We start from the raw sequence: 25820 nt of genomic DNA, 5'->3' as shown, positions 1-25820 counted from the left end.
GCCCCGCCCGCGACCGCGGCGGTGCCACGTGGCAGCGCAGGCGCGGCGGCCGCTTCCGCGGGGGGAGCGGGAGCGCCGGGCCGGGCCGAGCCGCCATGAACTTCTTGCGGGGCGTCATGGGCGGCCCCAGCGCCGGCCCGCAGCCCTCGGGAGCGGACACGGTGAGCAGGGGGCGCGGGGGGACCGGGACAGCCCCGGCTGGGGCCGCCCTGTCTCCGGCCGCGCCGGTGCCTCCGACAGGCCCGGGTGGTGCCCGGTCCTGCGCGGGGCCGTGAGCTGCTGGCTGGAACGGGCAAGGAGCAGCTCTCCCCTGCGGTGCCTGCCCTTCGGCCGTGTGCCGGGAGTGTCCCCTGCAGCTCCGGCGTGCTGGCTTATCCCATGTGTTGTACGTCCCCTTCCAGATCCAGAAGCTGTGTGACCGAGTGGCTTCGTCTACGTTACTGGATGACCGGAGGGATGCTGTACGTGCTCTCAAGTCATTATCCAAGGTAAGTAGCCAACTTCCTGAGTAGCGGCGTGAATTTCAAGTAGCTTTGTCAGGTACTGCTAAAAAGGCTTTGTTTGGTGTTTGGGCTCGACCATTTATCTTTTTTCTCTCCTCCAAACAGAAGTACCGGTTGGAGGTCGGCATACAAGCAATGGAGCACCTCATCCATGTTCTCCAGACAGACCGGTAAGCATCCTGCAGCCTCTTTGGGCTGCTGCCCCGACCCTTCTCTGCTGCTGACACAACAAATGCTGACCTGATGCCCTGTACGGGCAGCTGGGAGGGCAGCTGGGCATCTGAGAACTCCTCTGCCACCTTGGCTTTTTGTGCTGGTAAATGTCCTCAGCCTATTCGGGAGTAAAAAGAACAGACTTCCAGGAACCAGGATGAGGGACAGAAAGGCAAGCTCTAGAGTCAAGGTACTACCAAAGTGTGTTGTAATGCTTCTCAGGGGCATCTTTCCACTGCTGTGGGAAGGTGAGTCCAAACAGATCACATTAACTAAATACACCCAGATCAACCTGTTATTGGGCAAAAGGTGAGCCAGACAGAATTAAGAGGAAAAGAATGAAGTCAGCAGGCACGTGTTTTTGCTGATGTGTGTTAAAAAACAAGTTGGGTTCAGGTAAGCAGGAGCGGGACTCCAAGACAGATGGCACAGAGTGCTCTGTGGGGACTAGAATCTAATACTTATGCAGTCCAGTGTTTGGAATATCTTGGTTATCCATCCTTGCAACCACTGCTGTACCTGATAGTGCCCATGTGTTGTAATGTGGAGCCTGTTTGCAGTCCTTGGATTTAAGCTTCAAATACTGCACATACTTGGTATTTAGGTAGGCAAATGTATGGGGATAGTCGTTCAGTCTGGATTTGAACATCAAGCTTGTAAATTTTCATGAGACAGTCAGAAGGCTGTGGAATACCTAGATGTACATACACTGGAAGGAGAAGCAGGTCCTTTGATGCCAATACCAAGGAGAATTAGGGAAGCTGCAGTTCAGTGTCTGGAAGGAGGCCTCCTGCTCTAGTTACAGATACAGGATGTGAAACCCTTCTGAGCTCAACCCAAGGCTGCTGGTTGAGGCCTTTCTTGCCTGGCCAGTTATGCCAGCTGGGAAGAAGGTGTGAGGCCGCTGTCTAGGCAAGTTTATGTTATTCCTATTCTTGCAGGCTGGGTAGTTAAAAGTCAATGTCTGACCTGGTGCAAACAGTGAAAGGGAAGGTTATATGAGTAACTGTCACAGATGTGAAGGGGAAGCCCTTTCAAAAACTAGGGTAAGGAACCTACTTTCATCCACTTACCTGCTCTGAGGGCAGATTTGAACTTTGAGAAGGGAGGCGGGGCTCTACTGATCAAGTTGAGAAGGCAGCCTGAACCCTTCAGGACAGGGACATGAGGCTTTTCAGTGCTTTTTGGGCTCCAGTCGATCCTCTGGAATTTGTGTGTGCTGTGATTCTGCCCCTGTGTCTCGTGTGACTCAGGCTGCAGTTGAAAGAAGTAATAAGTTCATGGGGGTTTTCTGGGTTTTCAGCTGAAGAAACGTGGGCTTCGAGATATTGCTGGAGTCATTTGCTATTGCATGTTTGGTGGGCCAGCACATCATCTGGGCCAGGTGTTTGGTGCTATGGCTTCTTAAGGGAGAGTTGTAGTCCCTGTGTATGATCAGTGCAGGTGTTACATGTGTTGGGGTTTGCATTACTGTTTGGTGTCAGTAATGGTAGAGGTGAGGCTTTGGGGACTCTTTCAATGGAAATCAAAGCCAGTTGAACTGATGAAGTGGTTGATAAGGGAGCCACAGGCTTACCTGTCCCCAAAGCCCATTGTGGTGGGTGTATTGAACTGGGAGGCTGCTCTTTTGGTGGGTGCCCACAGGTCTGATCTTTGGATCTTTCCAGCATCCATCTGAAGTGCCTTGAAACTTTCTGCAGAAGTGGAAAATGCTCTTTTCCACCTGTTTATTTTTTTTGCACTGCAGCTGCTTAAGAAGAGAAGTCAATGGCTGACTGAAGTTGTCTTCTCACATGTCACTGTATTCATGTAAATCATGTACATGTGCTGGCCACTGGCCCATTGGCTGTGTTGCTGTGAAGATGACAGCAGGTTTAATTTGATTAGAAAAATGTAACTGTGTCCAGTTCTCAGTTCCTTGGATGCTGGGGTCTTCCTCTGAATTAGTTACAGCCTTTACTCTGAAACAGCAACATACTCCTCCTTATGTGGAAGATACTGTTCCACATGTTAGACAGTTTACTTGTAGGTTGTGTGAAACTGTCTCCTGCTCAAGTGCTTAAAACTTGTTCTATAGAAAACTGATTACTTTAATCTAGGTTTGTCAGTTCTGTGAATTGGGCATCCTAGAGCCTGAGTCAGCTTCTATATGTTCCAGACTTACATACACTAGAATTCTTATGCCACGTGTTTATTTTGTAATACGAAGTAGTGATCTGGTAGAGGACTTCTACTGACTTGTTGTTGAGATGTTGCTACATCCCATGAGGGATTATTTTGAAAAAAATTTGGCGTTTGACTGTAGAACAGGGCAATTCCATTTAACTGTTGGTGTGAGAGAAGGCGCTAGAGTGAGAAGTCAGCTTGATCCTTAACTGCTTTGTTTCTACCTATAGTAAAAGGTTTTTGAATTTGTGTGATGACTGAAAGAGCTGAAAGAGTTTGCAGCCTAATATGTGGACCTAAGAGATGGCCTTTTTTTTTCCCTGAGGCTCAAACGTTGGTTATCTGTGTGCAGGACAGTCAAAGCACGGGTGCTTTCATTTCTACAGGTTCTGCTCTGCTGTTGTTTGTGGACTTGGTGGGGCCCTGGCATCTTGTTTGAATGTCGTGGAAAATCACCACTAGCAGAGGCAGGTTGGTTGAGGTGGCTTGTGCTGGACTGGTGCACTGCACAAAGGCTGCCTCTTATGGATGCCTGAGAAGTCCTATTTCTTGACTGGTTTTTACTATAGAGTAAAAGCTGGGGAGCTTCAGCCTGAACAGAATAATCAATGAGATGTGGGATGTGCTGAACAGCAGATGGTGGCAAGGCAGTGAACAGCAGAGGTGGGATGCTGCTGTCCTCATTTTGTGATGTCTTATCTTTCAACCAGAAAACCAAGGCCTGCTTTTAATCATGTGTACGTTAAATTTGCTTATCCTTCTGGAACTGCTGTAATTTCCCTAACAGGGCAAGTTAGAAAACCCACCAAGCTGCAGCCTTGCTTTTCAGATTTCCAAGGAATAATTTGTGTGTTTTTAGACGTGGAATTGTTTCATTTCTATGAAAAGGAAAGCGCAGACTTTGTAGTAGTGTGTTGAAGAACTAAAATGACATAAGCAGGCTGGAGATGTGATCATACCTGCTAGATGAGACTGTTTTCATGGACTATAAGGTTAGGTGGTTGTTCAGGCCTCTGCTCTGAACCGGCCTAGCAGCCTCCTGAAATGCAAATTTACCTTTAGTGTGGAGGCCTTACTTGGAATGCTCTGGAGACCAGTGAGAGTAAATACTGGGAAGCTGGAGTGAGAGAGCTTTTTTTGACTATCTTCTTTTCAGATGCTTGATAGAGTAATGGAAATGCTGTGTGGTGTGTCCTTTTGCACTTGGATACATCTTTCTCTGTGATTTTAGGTTTTATTTTCCTTTTTTTTTTCTTTGATGGACTGTGCTTTCATTCTTTTTTGGTTTAAGAGCAATAAAGCAAGTAGCAGAAATGGTTATATGCTGCCCCCATAAACTCTTGTGCTGTGTCTTGGTTGTAGTGTAGGGCTTACAGGTGGTTCAGCCTTGGTAATACAGAACAAACAGGTCCCACCTGAAGCAGGGTTTGAGAGAAGAGTCTGGGTGTGAGCAGGTGAACTAATGCTTTGGGGTTAGCAAGGCTTCCCTGCAGCTTCCTGGGGGTGCTGGAGTTCAAAATCCTTTAATAATTAGGTTTAGTGGGTTTGGTGACATGGATGCTGCCTGTTTGTGAGAATCCACAGCTGTTGCTACATTCCCCTGGAGCTCTGAGGTTTGGCTCTGGTTCTGTCTGACAGTGTAGCAGGAAAGGTCCCACCTGGGAAGGTGTGGAAGCTTGTCTGCAGCTTCCTTGGGTGATCTTCTGGCAAATCTGAAGCATTCCCGGAGATTTCTCCTGGAGTAGGAGCAGGCTGGAGGGAGTGAGTCAGAAAGTTCAAGACACACCTACAGTGAAGTGTCCTGTGGTCACCTGGTGTCACCGGACTTCCTGAGGCTCACTGGAGGGAGTGGAACTGGGATAAGGAGCTTGACTCTGTTCAGGGAGCAGACAGCTCATGGTTATGTGGTGCTGCAATAAATCTGTGCTTCTTACTTGGCCTAGTGTTACAGAGGGAACTGCCTGGGCAGAAGAGCAATGTTGTAAGAGTAGTTGGAAATAAGTCATTAAAGAAAAGTGGTTCTTTCATTTGCAGTTCAGATTCTGAAATAATTGGCTATGCTTTGGACACACTCTACAATGTAATATCGAATGACCTAGAAGAGGAGGAGCAAGGTAAGCACTTGGTAGTAATAGTTGTATTAACTGTGGGGTTGCTTTCCTTGGTGCTTTGTTCAAATTATCAGCTGTAATACTGTGATTTACTAATGCTTACCTAGACTTGCTTTGTTACTGTGTATAGCTCTTGGGACAATGCTAAAGATCTTTTATGCAACTTGCATTAAAGTAACACTGGATCTCTTGCTTATTAATTTAAAAAACTTTTTGTTCTGTGAACAGGAGTCAGGTTGGAATGGGATAACTTTTTTTTCTAGTTTGTAAGTCCAGAATCAAGTCTTTCTTTGCTGTTGGGCAAGGGTAGTTCTGGCTGTTACTGTCAAATGAGACTTCACCATCTCACGATTCGACAAGGATGTTGAGATGTAACATCTCAGGTACCTGTGATAGGGTGCCACATATAAGTGTGAAAACCTTTTTCAACTCTGCTGCAGCAGTGGAGAAAGATATTTAGAAAGATTCTACTTGTCTTTGTATGGCTGGGCTGTGAAAATCCATGCCACTCCTCCTTCATTTTTGAAGGTCATTAAACCAGTCTCAAAGGCCAATGAATGTTATTCTAAACCATGTTTCAAATTGTGCTTGGCTCTCTTTTCCTTGTTCCTCCAGTTCCCCATCTTGATTAAAAAGGTTTAGAACAAGATCAGAGTTTCATAGTGCTGGTGAGTTCATGTTTGTGGTCAAGGCCGTGATTATGGACTGGACAAAAGCGTTGGCAGGTTTTTCTGAAGAGCAAAGAATTGTCCGGCTGGAGTGGTGTGTGAGAGATGAGCAGGATTGTAAGGGTTATGGAGTGCTTCACTTTAACCCCTGCTGTAAGAACTTCCTGCAGGAGAACTTCTGGCTGCTGTAGGAAGCTGGGATGGCTGCTTTGGAAACCTGAGCTTATGCTGTAATTCATTGTGCTGTGTGGAAAGCTGTTCAACTTGTAAACCTGTCTCTTGTTTCTTTTTATTTTATCTGCACTGACAGATGACTCTGAAGGTAAAAGAACCTTTACTTACATAAATATGGCACTTTGTTTTAGCCCTAGTTGCTACTCCTGCCAGTAACACTTGCTGCCATTTAAAAAGGACACTGTAAAAACTTGTGCTGGAGCTCAGGGAAGGCGTTTTGCCTTCTGCTTTATCCTTACTCTTTGGAGCTCAAGTATGTTTCCAATTTGATTTCTCCTGTGACTTGGCATGTTGAATGCCACCAGATCCCCAGAGACTGCAGTAACGGTAAAGTCTTGATAAGGATGTCAAAGATGTGCAGTCCCAACCTGGTAGGATTTTAAGGGGCCAAATTTTGTGAACAGGTTTCTGTTTGCAAGAAGCTCTGAAGCTGGACACCAATGCATGAGCTGCACATGAGCATCCTTCACAGTGTCTCTTTTAAGCAATGCATGTTAAAATACGGTGTTCACTTCTACCCTAGGTTACCACTAATGCTTTGCATGTTCTCCTTTTGAAACTCATTTTATTTTTTAAAACTAAATTCTAGTTTGCAGTGCTGCTTTCTAGTGAATTGCTAATAGCTCATCTTAATAGATGGAAGCTGTTGGCTTGAATTGAGGTAGCCCTGGGAATGCGCAGATTTAAGGAACAATTATGGGTAGAAGGCTGGTTGCAAGATTTCTGGTGTAAGTGGGAAATAGTTTCCCTTTGCCTGTTGGGTTTTTTATTAAGCGTAATAGAAGAAATACTTGAAAAGAAAAAAAGGTGATTTGGCCCTTTCATAGAAGAATACTGAGCTAGAGTAAGAAAAACCAACTACAGCCTGAGAGAGGCTGTGTAAACTGCTCAGGTTTTGCCTTAGCACCTGGAACTTGTGCAAGGGCAACACTTGGCATTGAGAGTTCAACCACTTGCTACTTGCAGCTGAGGGTAGGACAAGATGTTCAGTCACATCACATGGAAAAGTCCAAGTTAAAATATTTAACTTAATTTTGAGAGTAACATGTTTAGGTTTTTTGGGCTCTCTCTCCTTGGTGTGCAGCCAGCTACAGGATGTGCAATCCATGTGTGAGTGATTCCCAGCTGAGTTGCCTCTTATTCTTTAGCAGCAGGTGCAGAAGCTGAACTTGTGTGGAGTATTTATCTTCATTTATGTAAATGAATATATGTCAGTTCAGGAATGGCCTAGACTTGCTAAGACCCTCAGCTTCAGACAGGTCACTGTTGGACTTAAGTCCTGCTAGAGGCTACGTGCCTGGGCTAGAGTTGTTTTGCACAGTCCGTCTTCCCTTTTAATTTTTTTTGTAGTATTTCATCCTTTCTGCAGCTAGAAATTTAGAGCTGTGTTGCTGCTCCTCTGCCCCTGTGGTAAGCAATGTACTGCTAAGGCTGCTTCAACGGGGAAATACACCTCTATGACATGAGAAATGATCAGCTACTCTGGTGTATGGGAGGCCAAACAAATCTTTTGCTGCACTGGAAATCTGTCACAAGTAGACCTTACAGAGTGACACCTTGCAGTGAATTAAAATTGCATCCTTGGCACCAGACTTTTGTAGTAGTCTTTTGGTTTCTCTGTTTTGCCATAGGCCAGGAAGGTGCAGAGTGTGGAGATGGTGTGTGGTCTTTGACCCTTTCGGTGGCTGCTCAGGTGTTAGTGGTTCATTAGTGTTTCCTTGATAAGGCTATAAATCCTATATTTCAAGGAGGAGGAAAAAATCTGAAGACTTTTGGATTTGGTCAGAAATTATTTTGCTTTACTGTTTGTTTTCTGTTTATTTCTACTAAAACAAACCCTTTCCCTTTGACTTAGAATTGTTCTTACTCAGTTTTTCAGCTGACATTCCTTAATTATGTCAGCCAGTGGTACCTATGTGCCACTGTTCTGTGGGACAGTTATGTAAATGGTCACTCAGCCTAGAAAAATAGCACTGGTGCAGAGATGCTGCTTGCATGGGGTTTTGTCATTTTGTGGGATACTTTTGCATTTGTTTGCATTGTGTTCAGGCAACAGTGATGCATGAAATAATTATGTGAGACAATTCATGTGCTAGGCCAGTTCTGCGTAACTGTAGAGTGAAGAGTGGAGTGGCACTCAAGTCTGGCACATTTGAAATCACTTCACATTCCAAGAGTGAGAGGTTTTGATGCTTGTCTGTGTGACTCTTCTCCCTTCCTGATGTTTCAGTCTTTTTCCTATTGCTAAACCTAGCAGAATAATTAAGGTATTTGGGCCATTTAGCTTTAGATGATTTATATTCCTCATGCTTCAAGGCTCTTGGTGTGAAGTGTACTTTGCCCATTGGTGTAGGGTACTTATGAGGGGCTGCTCTCTTGGGTTAGTGGAGCTATGTGGGGATGTAGCTGCTGGGATTCCAAAGTTACATTTAGAATAATGTAGGCTTCTTGTTTTGTGACAAGCTCATTTTGGTGGTTTTTTTTAAAATAATTCAATTAACATTTATAACAGTGACTCAGTCTTTTAGTCACCCGTGGCCTTATTTTAGTCAGAATAAAAATCACAGCTGCTGAAGTTGTTCCAGTTGTGTTGTAATATGTTGGTTTTTACTGTTGCAGAAGAAAACTCAGCAAAACAAGTTGATGATTTGGGGAGTCAGTTCACAGAGATTTTCATTAAACAGCAAGAAAATGTCACTCTGCTGTTGACTCTGGTGGAGGTGAGTAACTGTGTCATGTTTAGGCTGCTGAGAGATGGGTGGTGCTTTATCTAATGGAGAGAGCCATGGTTTTGTCCTCTTAGTGAAGTTGGTGTGAGGGGTGAGGTGTGCCAGTATCCAGTGGAGGCGGGGCTGGAGGTGAGTCAGGACTGATGTGCATGAACACCTTTGGTGCAGCTTTTAAAGCAGGGGAACATGGAAGCGAATCACAGAACCATTTAGGCTGGAAAACGCCTCCAGGATCATAGAGTCCAGCTGTTAACCCAGCACCACCACGTTCACTGCTAAGCTATGTCCCAAAGTGCCACTTACACGTTTCCTGAACACTTCCAGGTGTGACTCTGCCACTGCCATGGGCAGTCCATTGAATGCCCAACCATTTTCCAGTGAAGAAATTTCCCTGAATAGCTAACCTAAACTTCCGTGGATGCACCCTCTGGCCTTTTTCTCTCTTCCAGTTCCTTGAGAAAGGGGTTTAGTTACTTAATTAGAAACAATAAAAATTATTGCTCCCTAAACAGCAATGGTTGTCCCTTGTGCAAGGATTCTTTTTCAGATGATCGTTAAATCATCATGAGACAGTAATGAGATGCAGTTCAAGTGGAAAGGGTGACTGCTTTCCAGCAGCATGGTATTTCACTCATTTTTCCAATGGTTTTGTCCTCATGTCCTGCCTTTTTACTTACAGCTGTTAAAATTTTTGTTCCCAAACCAAAAGTATGATTGTGCTTGAGAGAGTGCAAAATACAAATACTCTCTTCTTTTTTTCCTTTCCTTTTTAGTCCAACTTCAGTAAAAAACATGATATTCTACTTTTCCCATGTGGAACCTATGCTGTGCTTTGAGCAGTATTAGGCATCTGTCAGTGTATCTGAGTTAAATACTGAGGAGTTCGTTACTTAACTTAGTCCTTTCCATCCTTTCAGGAATTTGATTTTCATGTTCGTTGGCCTGGAGTGAAGCTACTGACATCTCTCTTAAAGCAGCAAGGGCCTCAAGTGCAGCAGATCATTCTGGTCAGCCCCATGGGTAAGTGCTTGAATCCATTGCTGGTACACTTGGAGCTTGATGCTCAGCAGACATGGCAGAGGCCTAGAGGAGTCTCAAGCAAGATGTTTTAAAGACCTCAAGTATGGAAAGGCTGCACCTCTTCATGTTTGGTTTTTTTTAATCTGTTTCTCGCAGGTGTTTCCCGCCTCATGGACTTGCTAGCAGACTCCAGGGAAGTTATCCGCAACGATGTAAGTACAGAGGTTCTGAAGGGCTCCTTCGCATCTCTCTGTCTGTGTATCGAGGCTCGAGGAGCCAGTGCCTGCTGTCCGTGGGGGGTTAGATGTGCTCAGTTGTGGGGCACGGGGGTGTGCCTGTGAGCCTGGCTGGGGATTATGCTGCTGATTCAGCATCCTTCCAGGAGCTATGACTTGTGAAAAGCAATGGAGCTCTATTAAAACCCAAGTTTGATTTCTTTTCTCCTCCACCTGTCAAGGGAGTCCTGTTGTTACAGCAATTGACCAAAAGTAATGCAGCCATACAGAAGATTGTTGCCTTTGAAAATGCCTTTGAGAGACTTCTGGATATCATAACAGAGGAAGGAAACAGTGATGGAGGTACAGTGGAGTCTAAGACTTAGCCTTGTGCTTCTGCAACTATGAGCTGATGTTTCCAGGCTTACCTTAGGGGGGATGGTTGGAGCTTGGTCAGTGGGTAAAAGGATCACAATTTATAGAGTGGTTGGAACAAAAGAAGCAAAACCAGGTTGACCAGGTAGCTGTGTTTCAGTGTCTTTTGAAAGATTGGCATACTCAGTTAAAACATCAGGTCACTCCTCTGAGCGTGTGTGAATGAGTTAGTGTGCTCTTGCTTGACCTAGGCCTGTGCATGTATCTGCTTGGAATGGCAGTGTCAGATGTGTATGCTGCGTTTGTCACTTACTCAGTTAAGCGTCTGCATTCCTCCTGTGAGATCCTTGGATGCTTGGAGTGGCTGGAAGTAACAGCTTGCTGAGTTACTTCAGCTGCACTAATAACTTCAGTTTTCTCCTCAGCTCCTTGACAAGTCAGTCACCTGTTGGGAGGGGAAAAGAATTTTAAAAATGAGCAAAAAACAAATGCTGCACTTGAGGGCTTTTTTTTTTACTAGCAATACATGATGAGTTTACTACAGTCTGTTTCAGTGGCATGGCAGGTTGCTGTTCCATGACCTTTCTGTGGGCTGCAGGAGCAGTTAATGCTTCTCTCCCAGCTGTATTAACTCCAGGAATGTTGGCATGGAAATATTCAGCAAACCGTTGATTTAAAGCTGCTATTTTTAGGCAGCTAATAATTTTGGGAGACTTGTTACGTAAATTCCTAGGTGGTAAGACTTCTCTGCTTCCCCCCAGCTACTTATCTGTTCCTCTGATAGGAGGAGCCTGTATCTGAGTGTAATCCAAAAACTAAAAAGTAGCTTTGAGATGAGTTGAAGATGGTAGCCAGTGATTGAAGAGAATGAATATGAGAGCCAGGAAGAGCTGCTGCCTCGGAATCACAACACAGTTCAGGAGTAACTTCATTTGAGTGCATTTGATAGGGACAGTGTAGTCGGACTCTAGAACAGGTGAACTTGAGGACACAAAGTGATGGTGAGGCTTTGTTGGCAGTTTTTCCCATTTACCCACTTAACTGATAGGAGCTGTACATGCTTTGGAAATTTGCTTTGGACTTGTGGAAGAAAAACTATAGTTTCACAAGTTTCATAGTTATTGATCTAAGCCTAATGTGTGTTAAGAATGAAGAGCTCAGAAATGTGTCCTCTGTTCCATCTAGAACATCCTCAGTGTATGGATGAGCTAATTTGTTTGTGTGGCATATTTTGATTCACCTTGTGATTCTTTGTCTCATCAGGAATAGTGGTGGAAGACTGTCTCCTCCTGTTGCAAAACTTGTTGAAGAATAATAATTCGAATCAGAATTTCTTCAAGGAAGGTTCATACATTCAGCGTATGAAGCCTTGGTTTGAGGTTGGAGATGACAACTGTGGGTGGTCTGCACAGAAAGTGACTAACCTTCACCTGATGCTGCAGGTAAAACACTGTTACAACTCCTCGTTACTGATGCCATCTCTGTCAGCTCTTGTGCAGTGAGAAGTGTAATGTCACAACTGTGAAATCCATTTCTTCAGCTCTGAATTAGCTACCAGTGCTCATGAGCTGTGCTGCTTTTAGCACAAACCATGTCAGAGGTGAATCTGTGATGGCTGGCATATTGCATAACTTGATGTCACCTGAAATGTAACAGTGATTTAAACTAAAAACAGAATTAGGGGTGTTCTATGAATCCCCCGGTATGAAACTGAAAATCAAGCAGCCGTATGTAGCAATGAGATGAGCTTTCTGTTCGTTGTCTCCAGGCTCCATTTTAAGAAGCAATTCTATTTCAGTGAAACCTCAGCTGAGCTTGGTTTTGCATTCAGAAGGTCCCCAGCTCTGCTCACACAGCAGTGTTTCCTTTTCTGTAGCTCGTGCGGGTCCTTGTGTCCCCCACAAACCCTCCTGGTGCCACCAGCAGCTGTCAGAAGGCCATGTTCCACTGTGGGCTCCTACAGCAGCTCTGCACTATCCTCATGGCCACCGGGGTTCCTGCTGATATCCTCACAGAAGTAAGAGGGGCCAATGGATGGAGGGGTGGGAATGATCCAATGTGGGTGATAACAGCAGTCTGCAGGGATAACCAGCTGCTCCAGAGACTAACTGAATATTTGCTAAGCAACTATTTCAGATGCCGGAGATGTCAGCTTCCTGCATGGGCAGCATAAATAGAGCAGTTATTTACATTGTGTTCTGCAACCAAAAAGGGTTTGGATTTGCCTATTTCTTTCCTTTTGATTTCAACCTATCCCAGACCAGCTGAATTCATTCATGACTTTCCCTGGTTTGGGGGTGGGTTTCTTGGGTTTTTATTTTTTGAGAGTCTACAAATAGTCTAATTTGATAGGCTTCCAATGATGAGGGTTTTAGATTCTAGAAAAGCCCTGCCAGCAATGTATGATGAGGGGTTTTTCCCTTGATAAAGCCTTGTGCTTGGACGGAGTGTGGACTGGTTCCTTTATTCCAGTTCTTAACTTCTTAAAAGGTTTCACCTTTTCATTTTATAAAAATGTCCAGTTTAGCTGTTATTTTGCTGTCATAGCAAAACTGAACTGGCATACAAAATGAAGCTGGAGGGGACTGAGCTCTCTGTCCCTTAACCTTTGCTCAGCATCTTTAACAGCTGTTAAGTGCCTTGATTTCATGCACACTGGTTTTACTTAAGTCTCTGAGCTGAGACTTTGAATGCTCATTTTTTCAATACTGAGCTGTCAGGGTAATCTGGAATAATTCTGAGGCATCTGGGTGGTAGCCCATGACTCAGATTTAAACATGGATTTAACTTTTTTCTCCTCCCTTTCCCTAGACCATTAACACTGTATCGGAGGTCATCCGAGGATGCCAGACAAACCAAGACTACTTTGCCTCTGTAAATGCACCTTCTAACCCACCAAGGTAGAGGAAGGAAAGTGTTTCAACTCTGTTAGGTGATAATGTATTAGTATGGGCAATTGTAAGGTTTTTTTAAATTTCACACTTGGAATTACAATCTGGAGTAACAGCTTCAAGTTCATGTGGGGTGTATTGGATACAGCATTAAGGTGTCAAGTGTGTTTGCAGAGAGATGAGACCTAGAACTGGTATTATGTGGCACCTGAAAAGCAAATGAGCAATGGCTTAGAAGTCTTAGATTGGGATGAGCTGCCACTGTCAGCCAGAGGACAGTCCCAAGAGGATCTGGAGGCAAGGGAGACAGATAATCAATCTCTTGTTCTCCGTATAAATAATGGAAAAACTTTTAACACCTTGGGTTTTAATACCCTCGTTGGAAATAGTAATAGATGCAGTGGTAGGCCATAGTATCTTTCCTTACCCGTGGAATACACCTGTATTATGTACCTGCAGTTGTTTTCATTCCCAGCTTAGTTCTGAAGGCTCTTCCTTGCTTTCCCAACAGGCCTGCAATTGTAGTGCTGCTCATGTCCATGGTAAACGAGAGGCAGCCATTCGTGCTACGCTGTGCTGTTCTCTACTGTTTCCAGTGCTTTCTGTACAAAAACCAAAAAGGACAAGGAGAAATTGTCTCAACGCTTCTGCCATCCACTATTGACGGTAGGCCAGGGCACCATCTCTGCAGTGAGTTCTGAACTAGCACCTGTTTAGTTAACCAGCTGGTGTCTCATGAAAAGCTATTTACCTGCTGCTAAGTGACTGACCCGGGCAGGGTGATGTGGCTTAGATTTGTCTAAAACCTCATTAGTTTGATTTTTTTTTTTGTGTATTCTAGCTGTGTTGTCTTAAATATTTTGCCAATTATGTGACTTGTTTTAATCTCCCTTGTACCTCTTGGCCTCTCTGGTAGCTACAGGTAACTCTGTCTCGGCGGGTCAGCTGCTCTGCGGGGGCCTCTTCTCCACAGACTCTCTGTCCAACTGGTGTGCTGCTGTGGCCCTGGCCCACGCCCTGCAGGAGAATGCCACACTCAAGGAGCAGCTGCTGCGGGTCCAGCTGGCCACCAGCATTGGCAACCCGCCCGTGTCACTGCTGCAGCAGTGCACCAACATCCTCTCACAGGTACAGCGCTGCTCGCCCTGCTACAGCACAGCTGTCCGGGGGCAGTGCCCCTCCTGGGCAGGGGCATTGTGGGGACACCAGTGCTACCTTGATGAGGAGGAGGATTCTCTTTCGCAGGCTGTTTTTTAAGCTTTGCTCAAAGCTCCTTCAAGAGGAGGAGAACAGCAGCAAATCTTGCTTTTCCATCAGATTGCTGCTTGATGCTGCCTATTCTCAGTTGGCCCCAAAGCATCCAGGCCCTAAATGTGGTTTAAAGGATAAAGTCAACTGGCAGAATCCCTGGTCATGTTGGGGTTTTTTTGCTGAAGAAGTGCCTGTTTAGTATTTAACCTGAACCTGCTAACTGGAAACATCATGAGGAAAAACAGGCCATCATGTACTGATGGTTGGCTTTGTGCAAAGATAAAAGCTTTTTTTGAGCTTGTTCAGCATGTTAATACCTGCCTTTGCAAATGTCAAGTGAGTGAAGTTCCCCTCCTGGCCTATGCCTCCTTGTGACACTCACTTCTGCTAGAGCCATCCAGGGAGAAAGCCTGTGTAGTAATAAAGAGTTGGTTAACTCTGGTGGCACTTAGACTTTCCTGCAAGTGAAAATAATGGCTGGAATTCTGAATTTGTTCCTATGACTTTTCCCCTGCTTTAGCTAAAAATAGCCAGTATTCATTTTTATCCTATTCCTGGCATTTCTGTGTAAGGTAAATTTGAGTCAGTAAAAGTGCTTGTGATTATTCAGCACTACATGATAAAAGGGACTCAGATATGGGGGGATGTTTCTGAAATGTTCCACTTGAAGGTTCTCAAGTAATATGTGTGTAACTTGCAGGGTGATAAGATCGACAGACGGGTATGTATTTTTTGGCACAGCTTGTGCATTTTTCTGCCAAAAGCAGGCCTTTCCTCTTGTCTGGGGTCTGCTGGGGAGGATTTATTTAACTGCTTTTTGATGTGTTTCCACTTACAGCTTTGTGTTGCAGTGGTTTGGGTTTTCCTGGGCATAACAAGCTCTTGGTGCCTCCAGTGGAATCTCTGGGAGTGCTCCCCAAAACTATGGGATCCGTACCTTGGGCAGCACGGGTGCTTTCTTTCTGGGGGGCAGACTAATTGACCATCTGTTCACATAATAGGTGTGCTTTCTTGTAAGGAAAACTAAAACTGTTAGAAGTAGTGTTTTCTGAATGGCCTGTAGCAAACAGCTGGTACCATCAGAAGTGGGGATATGCTGCTGATGTCCTGACTGCTAAAAGAAAAACTATTTAACCTGCCTTTCCGCCTGCCTGCCTTCCTAACTGGGAATAGCAGGGACCTCATTATGAGCACATGACCCCTGAAGAGTTGTTTCATTTCCAGGCTGTTACTTAAAACACAGCTGAGTTGGTTATTGGTGGCACAAAGTGTGTTTCTATTGTGGAGCTGTTGTGTTTTACCCTGTTGATCACAGCTGTCCTGAGGGGTGGTAGGGCTGGGTTGTTACCAGCACTGAACTGTGGAACAGCAGCCATGGGGAGCTGTAATCTGTCAGAGTAGGTGTTATTACCATGATGTGTCTAGAAAATAGCTGTGCTTTAGAGAGGGTGTTTCGGGCTGAGTGAAAATCCTAGGGAGAACACACCAATTTGACCTCAGCACAAAAAGCAGTGCTTGACAGCAAGTGTGGTTTGCAGCTGCTTCCAGCATGTGAGTGCTGAAGTGCTGGGCTGCACAAGCAGAAGTAACTCCATGTTTCTCAGGAGGGAAGGGACACTGGTACCAATGCTGGGGAAGGTTGAGCTGTGGCCATCGGCTGTAAGCCCAGTGCCAGTTACAGGGGTTATTCCTAGTGTGCATGGGCTGGCAAATCCTTCTGGGACAACTAGAGCCAGTATTTGTAAATGGGGGAGGGAACACTTTTCTTGGTTGCTGTCTGAATGTTGGATGAGATGGATGCTTGTTTTAGCTCAGCTGGGCCCAAATACCTGCAGCAGAGACAAAATTGATCAGACAGTCAATTTGGAGATAAAACTAATTTTGTCTGTCTAACAAAAATAAAATGCTGCAGTTAGCATTTGCCTTGCTGGCTTAATGTGCATATTGTCTGAACCAAAGGCCATGGCAGGATTATTGTTCTTTTACCTAGAAAATAATACTAGGAACACCTGGCAGTTTTTAGTCAGCAGGAGAGGTCTTGGTGATGCGTCTTTCCCAAGGAATCCTTACCTGACTAAATGTACACCTTGTTCCTTCTTTTACAGGGGTTTTGTGTGTGTTCCTTCATGTTACCCTTGTATTAAAAATGCAGAACTAACATGTTACGATTTTATATTGGTGCTGATTTGCCTTGAGTCATGTTTCACATCTGTGTTGCTTGCTGGTTTGCTCTGAAAACAGTTCAACATGAATGGTTTGATCCTTGTTTTATCCAAGCATTAAAGCTGTTCAGTAAAACTAACAAATGGGTGTTTGGAAAGACATGACTTGTAGTTCATAAAATAAGGTGGAAGAAGGTGAGTTCTGATCCAATACAGCTTGGGTTTGTATTTTAGTCCTCTCTGTGGAAAGGTAATGATAGGGGTATTTATTCTTCACAGGGCAGCAAAGTACAGACCAGAGTTGGACTACTGATGTTGCTTTGTACTTGGCTGAGCAACTGCTCCATTGCTGTCACCCACTTCCTTCACAATCCAGCCAATGTTCCTTTTGTATCCTTGACTTGCTTGCAGAGTAGAACCCCTTGCTTAGACATTACTTGGGTTACTCATGTTCAAGTTAAATGTTTGTCTAGATCAGTTTATGGGGATTCTGCAAAACAGAAAATGCACTGGGCCAAGAGAGAAAATGAGCCTTTTGTTGCCAGTGCTCTGTGTACATTGACCTGTGTGTAAGATGCACATACCAAAGTAGTTGAAAACTGTTTGTCTGTCAGCCAGGTGTGTTTTTAGTGCATCAAGCTTGTTGTGTTTTTAGTGTGAACTAAACTTACACTGAAGAGGCAGAAAGAGTGCCTTGTACTTCTGTAGTTTCTGTGCTTGCTTTCCAGGAAAAAAAGAATCAAGTACTTGAGCACATAAAGCTAAACTGGCACCTTATCTACACTGCAGGAGTGTTTTGGAACAAGTAAATCTTTCAGGTTAAACAGCTACTGACAAATTCCTGGGAAACCACTGATTACCCAAGTTCTTCAAAATAGGAGTTAACTTTGCAAGGGTTTTGTCAGCTCTTTTGTCTTACTTCCTAACAAAGCTTGGGTTTGTGTGTAAATAAAAGGAAATGTATACAAGGAGAAGTGTTACATGTGTTGAGATGATGAAATATCTCCAATATCCTTATCGAGAGTTCTAGCTCACGGGGCAGATAGCTGAAAACCTTGGAGAAGAGGAGCAGCTTGTCCAAGGCCTGTGTGCACTTTTGCTTGGCATTTCCATCTACTACAATGACAATTCCCTTGAGAATTACAGGAAGTAAGTATGATAGGGAAATAACAGGATGGTAGGGAAAGGTTCTGTGGAAGGCAGATGGTGATTCAAGAGGCTTTTAAGTGGCACAGCAGTAGGGTTAAGACTTGAGACAGATAAGAGCTGTATCTGCAGAACCCACCTTGAGGGAATGCTGGATTTGCTTCTTGTCCAGTTGTTGCACTGTCAATGATTTGTCTCTTCCTTGTAGAGAGAAACTGAAGCAGCTGATTGAGAAGAGGATTGGCAGGGAGAATTTCATTGAGAAGCTTGGCTTCATTAGCAAACATGAACTTTATTCCAGAGCTGCTCAGAAACCACAGCCTAGTTTCTCTAGCCCAGACCACATGATGTTTGACCATGAATTTACAAAGCTGGTAAAGGAATTGGAAGGTGAGATGTTACACTCATTTCTCTAGGTTTTGTCATAAACTGATGGATGAGCTACCAAACATCTTGTGTGACTCTTTAGTGTGATGACACTAAAGGTTATGGTAATAGCTTTAAGTAATCATATACCTAAGATGCAGTTTAAGTGTTCAGTAAAAACACTCTAACTGGATTACCTGATGTTCTTGGGTGAAATGATTATCAATAGATTCTGTGAGTTATCACACTGGTCAAGAGGTGTTGACCTGTGCTCACACAGAAACTCAAGTATTGAGCACATACACTGGTCATAGAAGCTTCATTTGCTGAAGTACATAATCCAGATATTTGCTGTTTCTATTTGATAAATTAAGATAAATGCTGAAATTCTTGGCTTGTTAGGAAATGGACACTTGATTTACTCTGTGCTTCTTGTCATCATGCCTAACATCTGACTGGTGTCCTGTTTATTAATATTGCTCTAAACTTAAATCAGTCTAGAGAAATAAAAAAACCTTAAAGCAGCAGTGGTAAACATGGATTTGCCCAAGCAGTTTCATCTGCATGTTGCTCTTGCAGTCCCAGGTCTTCCACTTATTTGCAAAATTCTTTGGGCTGCAGCTGTAGTGGAGCCATACTGCCAGTAAAACACAGGTTTTTTGATAGGAAGTACTCAAAACACCCATTTACTTGTCTGAAACAGAGTAAAGCAGTAAATGTGCAAACTGCAATAAAATCAGTTTCTATTAAACCTTTGTGACAATCCCTTTTTTAATGTGTGGGTGGAGTTTCTAATACTATGAACTCAAACTGTGAGGCGGTGAGACTTTTTTGAGGACAAAGATGTGAACTGGGCTCTAGTTGACAGAAACTGTTTCTGACAGGTGTCATAAGTAAAGCAATTTACAAGTCCAGTGAGGAAGATAAAAAGGAAGAGGAGGTCAAGAAGACATTGGAACAGCATGACAACATTGTGACTCACTACAAAAAAGTCATTAGAGAGCAGGTAAGAGGGAGCTGGACCATACATGTGCCTCTAAAAGCTGTTGGTTTTGTCTTTTGGAGGTGCTGCGGTGCACTTAGATCCCCCTTGTTCCAAAACAAATAAGGAATCTAGCAATGCAGAAATGCTTCTGACAGCACTGATGTCAAGGTTCAACTGAAATGTCAGTGTTTGGAACACCAGTTAATTTTTTTTTTCTTGGGGTACATGCTCATACCGGTGTTTCTTTTCAAATGAGAACCCAGAGAACTTGCAGCTCTTCAGAGATGCAATTCTTAGTTCTGTGCTCTCACTTTGATGACTGATGAAATGGGGCTGCATGAAGAAATGGTTTGTTGGTGAAGTTTGGGTATATCTGCTGGGATTGGACTCAAAACCTTTTACCAGGGATAGTTAACTTGTGTGGTTGCTGCAGCTTAGATGGAGATGTAGAGGAGCAAAGCTAATTAACTTAAATGGCTAATGGGAAGCTAATGTTCTGAGATCAGAGTGTGGGGTACATAAGGCATAAGGGGCACTTCAGAACTACCAGAGGCTTTATTGAACATGTGATGTCTGTAGCTAACATGATTTCTTAAAAGACTCCTGAGGTAGTAGACTAAACAAATGCAGGCTTTAGTATGCTAGATAAAAATGACAATTGGCAAATTTCCCACCTTTCCCTTTCTCCTCCTGCTGTTGGTGTGACAGGCGGCTGCTGTCTTTCCTGGGTATTTTTCCTAGGCATAGCTATCTAGGTTTGCAGGTGGCTTTCCTGCTCATCTGTCCCATGTAGCACCAAGTGGTGGAGCTCAGGTTTTGCTGCTTTCCTTCACCTTCCTGACAGGATTGTATTTGAGAGTTAGTAGTATAACTATATATATATAGTATAGTGCCTTTTTTTCTTTCACAGGACCAGGAACTTGAAGAATTAAAACAACGAATCAACACTTTAACATCTCAAAATGAACAGCTCCAGGCTACAGTCACACAGCAAGTGTCTCAGATCCAGCAGCATAAGGACCAATATAATCTCCTGAAAGTACAGCTAGGTAGGCTTCATGAGTAACCATACAAAATCATCTTGCTTGTGCAAAGATGTGATTTCTGGCAAGCTGCAGCAGAGCTTCAGCAAAGACAGCCTTGTAGGTCAAAGAGCTCACACTTTCTGTGGGAGCTGCTGGGAGAGGCTGCCTTTGCCTTGGGTCAAGTTAATCCAAACCAGTTGGTGCCTGTCCGGGTTCAGAACATGACCAGATGGGCCCTGGAATGTGCTGAAGTTTGGGTCTGGAACAAAAGTGTGAATTGGGGAAGATGGCATGGCAAATGTGCAAGATGAAGCCTGTTACTGTCACTAGAGAAATTGTTAATTTCATGTGTAAATCAGGGCAGTATGTTCTCCTTATCCCAAGGTCAAAATCCCGGATAAGATGTACATGACATGATTAAAAAAAACCCAACTCCCTGCATGATTGCTTATGATTAAAGACACATAAGGAAACAATCACCTTCAGAATTTGCCCATGCTGTTACTTTGGATGAACTGAATGGCTGAAGCAGCAGGCAGCATACATACCTGAAGGAATAGCAAATGAGAGCTCTTCATAGTTTATTTGTTTTTATATGTAGAGAACTGTCAAGTACTGTGCTTTGCTCCTTTAGTTGGAATGAGAAGGGCTTGTATTGCCTTGTGGGGCAGGAGCAGGATGGGTAACAAGTATTTTGACTGGTGTGCTGGAAGCTAAGTTCTAGAATTGCTTGTTTGACCTTTGTTGTAAACTCTTGCTGTTTAGGAAAGGACACCCAGCATCATAATTCCCATGGTGAGACATTTCAGATGAATGGCATTCAGACAGAAGAAGTGAGCAAATTGAAAGAGGAACTGGAAGAGTGGAAAAACAAACATGAGCTGCTGCAAGGGCAGTTAAAAGAAAAGGATTCTGTGATAGAAAAATTGGTAAGCACTGTCTCAGTGGGACTTGATCCAGCTGCCAATTCCTGGTTTCAAGGGTAACTTGCCACAGGCTGTGCATGTCCTCATTGTGGTGGCAGCCAAGCCATCCTGACGGATTGTGTGCTGCAAATAGGGAATATGGTGGGAGATGGCTTGAGCAGAGCCTTGTCTGCCTCAAACTGTTGCCAAGCAGAATCGGTGCAGCTGTAGTATCAGTGCTTTATAGCCTGTTTTCAAAAGAGGGTGGGGAAAAAATGGTAGGGATGTGCTAGGAGCTTAGTGCTTTGTCACAATGCAGGGCGGTGTGTGCTGTGTTTATTTGGTGCATGTCTCCTGCGTTTGCACTGGTGGCAGGTCCTTCTGCACCCACCTTAAAGGATGCAATCCAGCTGCTCTCACTTTATCAGAGAGCTTTGATGTGCATTGCTTAGCCTGCTTGCAGCTTCTCTGCTGGGAATTGTGATAATGCAAGAACAGCTAGGGTTGTTTTGACATGACTACATTTAGAATTCTAGTACTAAAGCTGATTTTCTGTTGTTCTTGCAGAATTCTTCCCAGTTGGAAATGGGAACTACAGAGCAGTCTTCACAGACCAGCAAATTTGGTGGCTTGGAGCACAATAATGAGCTACAGAAGGTGAACTTGTGGTATTTCAGCAAAGCTGGAGTGAACAGGGGTAGCTTGGGATGGGAAGGGAGCTTGACCCTTCAGGGAGGCGCGTTGATTCCTGAATGTGTTGCTGGTTTTGATCAGGTATCTTTGTGATGATGGTCCTAATCTTGGAGCATCAAGGTTATGCATCTAAAAATGAATAGGTTGTTTTCACTAAGCAGGTTTGAGCCAGCAGAAGGCACTTGAACTGACTGGCAAAATGTGTTTATCCAGTGCAAAAAGGATGTTTAAATGTTATGAAAGTTTCCAGGTATTAGATGTACAGCACAGAATAAGTGTCTGAACTGGAGATTCAGTTCTTTAAGGTAGCTGTTGCTCAAAAAATACCTGGCAGAGTTCCTCTGGTTGGAGCACTAATGTTTCCTGGATTAGTAAGCCATCATGGGTTTCTGCACCAAGAGGGGCAATGCACAGAGGGCACCGATGGGAGTGCAAGTGGTATGAAACACCTTTATAAAGGTCACTGAGGCTCATACAGGTGCCTTGGTTGGGCATTGTGCAGAAAAGAGTTGGTAAGAGCAGGGTGGACAATGGGGCACGTTGTTGTCTAGCCTTTTCATTTAGGGAAAGAGTTGTTGTGGTCCCATTGAGAGGCAGCTTTCCTGTTACATTTTGCTAGTGTGACGCAGTTAGTCTGGGAGCATTTAGGCTCAGGAAGATTTCATGTGAATATCTTGTTTTATCCAAATTAACTGAAAAGTTTTGTCTCTGTTTCCCAAAGGAGTTAGAAATGCTCAGGAGTCAGATACAACTACAGTCTGCAGAAATCTCTAAACTTCAGATGGAGAATCAAAAGCTACAAGTAATGGTACCAGTGAATAAGTTGTTTCTTTTACTCATGGGAACTAAATCTTCAAGACTTGCTTTCCTGCTACTGTCTGTAGCTTTCCTAAACCAAGCTTGCTTTAAGTGCACACAGATTCCAACAGCATTTCAAATTAAGTAATGAGTTACCAGACAAATTCTTCATGACTGTGGAAGGGACTTTTAGTCAAGTTAGTGCTCTCTGATGGCACTGGTCCTCAGTATTTTTAAGCAATTATCAACTCTTGGCTGTTCCAAGCTTATACTCTAATTAAAGGAAATAGCCTTTTTGAGGCACAGCTGTGGTATCTTACACAGGAGACATTGTTATTCTTACTAACAGCTGAGGATACTAATTTCCAAGTTGATGTACAGCTGAAGGGCAAATGATAGGGGCATCTGTCTGTGCAGGCCTCCAAATGCTGCAGCAGTTTTTTTGGCTATATACTGCACTGATGAGGCAGTAAAGCCTTGTGGCTAAAAAAATGTGACTGTCTTCAAAACTAATAAAGAGCTTTAGAGAGGGAATGTTGGGCAACAGAACTTGAGGAAGTTGTCCGAAAATGTTCCAGACACTTCAGCAGCAGAGCTAACAGATCAAGCTGTGGGAACATGGGCCCCATGAGCAGTTGACAGACAAGTGTTTAGTGTACCCATGGTCTGAGAGACGCAGGCTCAGCTGCTCTGCGGGAAGATGCCATTGCACAGGTGCTGGTGGCCACATGTGCCTGTGAGGCAGAGGCGTGTCCCAGTGTCCCACTGGTTGTCGGACCACCTCAAGGCCATCCCACATCCTACTGCCTCCCTTGCTTGGAGTACTGGCTTAAGTGTTCTCCAGCTGGAGAGGCATTGGTCTCACATTTTTGCCATGTGGCAGTTGTAGCTGACAGGCAGCTGCCACATTTTGGAAATAACTTTGTGTAGGGCTGAGATGAAACTCTTGCTGTTTTTAGTAGTCTTATGCAAAGAATTGGATCTTTAGCCTAATAAAAAGACTTCTGTGGCACTTCAGAAGTATCAGAGCAAAGGTGGATTGCCTGTAATAGGGTCTGCCTAGAAAAACCCCTAAAAGCCTTTCAAGTGCAGCTGCTATGAAATAAAGGTTTCTGCCTTGTGTTCTCCTTGGTCTGTGCGTGTGTGTGAGTTTGAGACCCGAGGAAGCTCAGATGTGTTTGCTGATGCCTTGCAGCATGGGGTGTATGTAATCACAATACCTTGGCTATGCTGTAAAAAGATAATATGCTTTTAAAGAAATGATGGTGTAATGGCTCAGCTTGCTGTCTTAGTATGTGCAGCACTGAGAATGAATTCCTTGTCCACAGACTACAACTGCAGATCCCATGTTAGGAGACAGTGGTGCAACAGCAGCAACCAGCTCGGAATTGGAGGGACGACTGGAGCAAGAAATAAAAGAATTGAAGGTGGGTAGTGGATGAGCACGAGACCAAGCCACTGCATACTGGGCCTTCAATTAGGAGGCTTCTACAGTAGCCAAGACTGGTGGAAGTGGCTTGTTTCCTCAGCATCCTCAGTGTTTTCAGGCTCTGGAAGGGAAACTGCATGTCTCCTTCATTTTTCACTTGGGAAATGAAAACTTGTCTGCCTTGAAGGAGTTGGTAAGGACAGTCTAGGGTGTAGTTTTACTCTGACATGGACAGTCCAGTTTGACTGGTAACCACTGTTAATATTGTTCCTACTTTATCCAAGTGGTAATAGTTTGGGTAAGGATGTGTAAGTGTGTGTGGGAGCAAGGCTACAGGAACCAACGGTGGGAGGGAGCTGCAGAAGGGTGTATGTAGAATATGTTTATAGGATACAGGGCTTCAGCTTTTCCTATGCTTGTATTGTAACTTGATGAGGATTTTCCCTGTTGTCAGAGTGAAGTCAAAGCTCTTTCTGAGGAGAAGGAATCACTAAAGCAGCACCTGGACTCATCCAGTAGTACGGTTGCTATATTGCAAGATGAGAAAAGTAAATTGCAGCGTGAAGTTGCAGAATCCAAGAAAGAACAGGATGATCTCCTGGTGCTTTTGGCTGACCAGGATCAGAAAATATCTGCACTGAAGATCAAATTGAAGGATCTTGGTGTACCGGTAAGCAAAGGAATGGATTCAGTGAGTTCTTGGGGCAGGGTAGTACTTGATCCAAAAAGTCTGGTGAGGCCCCTTTCTATAAGTAGAGGCAAGTTAAATCTACGAGTTACTTTTCCAACTTCTTTTGGCAGCCATCAATGAAAGATGACCACTGCCTGTTGTCCCCAGTGGCCAGCCTTCTTCAGCAGAGAAGTAAAGAACCATGGCCATTACAAGATGACAGTTGGATTTGATAATTATTAATTGATCTGGCGTAGTAGCTTTAGGTTATCTTTAAGCTTATTTGCACTCGGCATTTGTCTTGCCTTCAAAAGGTTGCATCAGAATAAGGGATATTACTGCTCTCAACAGATCTTGTATTAATTTCAGGTTGAAGATGAAGATGATACTGAATCTGGAGATCAAGGGGATGAAGATGAGGATGGGGATGAAGAGGAGCAAGACTAGAATGCTGTTGTGTGTTACCATGAAAACTAGATTGCATTGCTATTGGGGAAAAATCTATTACTGGTGTACAAAGGAAAATGTCTGCTTATGGGAAGCAGATGGGGAAATGACAACCATGGGCCTAGTTACAAGTTACTCAAGTGTTGGAAAAGCCTTTGTATTAGGTAAAGCAAACAAAATCCAGTTTCAGTTCTACGTGAATATCCCAAGTTGTACTTGTTTAGAAGTTGCTTCACACACTGTTTAAAGCAGGGGATGACAATGTTGCTGCCTTGGTTCATTGTCATTGACAGTTCTGTGCATTTGTCTATGGTTTTAACTTTCCTGAGCTCTTAACATAATTAAATGCAAAAGTATTTGGTTTAACATCTGTCACATGGAGTCATTCCCCCTGCCTTCAGCATGGAGCTTCAGTGTAGCTTGTGGCTTCCTCTCAAGAGCAGTGGGTGGCAGAAGGGTTGGGGGTGGCCTCTGCTAGCCTGGGGGCTGGTTCTGGGGGTGCCCGGGGACCTGCACACAGATGTGTGCCTGGACATCTGTCCTGGCTCCACTTGGAATGTCCTGGGAACCACAGCGCTCTGCTGATGGCATGGAAGAGTTTTCAGTGAAAGCTGTGCAAGAAATGTAGCCTTGGGGTGAAGAATTGCTGTGGACAACAACGACCAGTACACTCTCAGATCTAATGTGCTACTGAGTCAGCATCAACCTAAGTTAAAATCTTATTGACTACTTCAGTAAGGAAATGAAAACTACTCTGATTTATATAACTTATTGGCTCTTTATGAGTAAATAAAATAAAATTTTAAAGGAATTGAGAA

At 44.0% G+C, this 25820-nt stretch overlaps 1 protein-coding gene across 4 annotated transcripts; it reads left to right on the top strand.

Annotated features, from left to right (window-relative positions):
- The first annotated feature begins 53 nt into the window (after positions 1–53).
- USO1 (USO1 vesicle transport factor) lies at positions 54–25820 on the top strand. 4 transcript variants are annotated; one of them, XM_069012356.1, is made up of 25 exons: positions 54–161; positions 402–488; positions 609–673; positions 4917–4996; positions 8515–8615; positions 9542–9644; positions 9801–9856; positions 10102–10222; positions 11498–11676; positions 12111–12251; positions 13046–13134; positions 13637–13791; positions 14048–14253; positions 15077–15097; positions 16818–16928; positions 17569–17687; positions 17893–18074; positions 18935–19056; positions 19946–20084; positions 20826–20989; positions 21533–21622; positions 22380–22466; positions 23785–23883; positions 24340–24555; positions 24925–25820. In XM_069012356.1, exons 1-25 carry the CDS (start codon positions 96–98, stop codon positions 25000–25002), a joined length of 2877 nt encoding a protein of 958 aa, XP_068868457.1. In that variant the 5' UTR covers positions 54–95; the 3' UTR covers positions 25003–25820. The 4 variants fall into 4 exon arrangements, with proteins under 4 accessions (XP_068868457.1, XP_068868456.1, XP_068868459.1 ...); XM_069012355.1 differs by having other exon boundaries at positions 14042–14253; XM_069012358.1 differs by lacking the exon at positions 15077–15097.

The sequence above is a fragment of the Aphelocoma coerulescens genome, chromosome 4, assembly GCF_041296385.1.
Source record: "Aphelocoma coerulescens isolate FSJ_1873_10779 chromosome 4, UR_Acoe_1.0, whole genome shotgun sequence".
Lineage (NCBI taxonomy): Eukaryota > Metazoa > Chordata > Aves > Passeriformes > Corvidae > Aphelocoma > Aphelocoma coerulescens.
The sequence above is the reverse complement of the archived record's forward strand: the minus strand, read 5'-3'. Positions and strand labels throughout refer to the sequence as shown.

What these genes read in the sequence shown, in the direction of transcription:
- USO1 (XM_069012355.1), top strand. Translation starts at nt 96, where the DNA reads ATGAACTTCTTGCGGGGCGTCATGGGCGGCCCCAGCGCCGGCCCGCAG. An exon ending in CCTAGAAGAGGAGGAGCAAG is followed by an intron (nt 4,997 to 8,514) that starts GTAAGCACTTGG and finishes TTACTGTTGCAG; the next exon opens with AAGAAAACTCAGCAAAACAA. An exon ending in GGAAGGAAACAGTGATGGAG is followed by an intron (nt 10,223 to 11,497) that starts GTACAGTGGAGT and finishes TTGTCTCATCAG; the next exon opens with GAATAGTGGTGGAAGACTGT.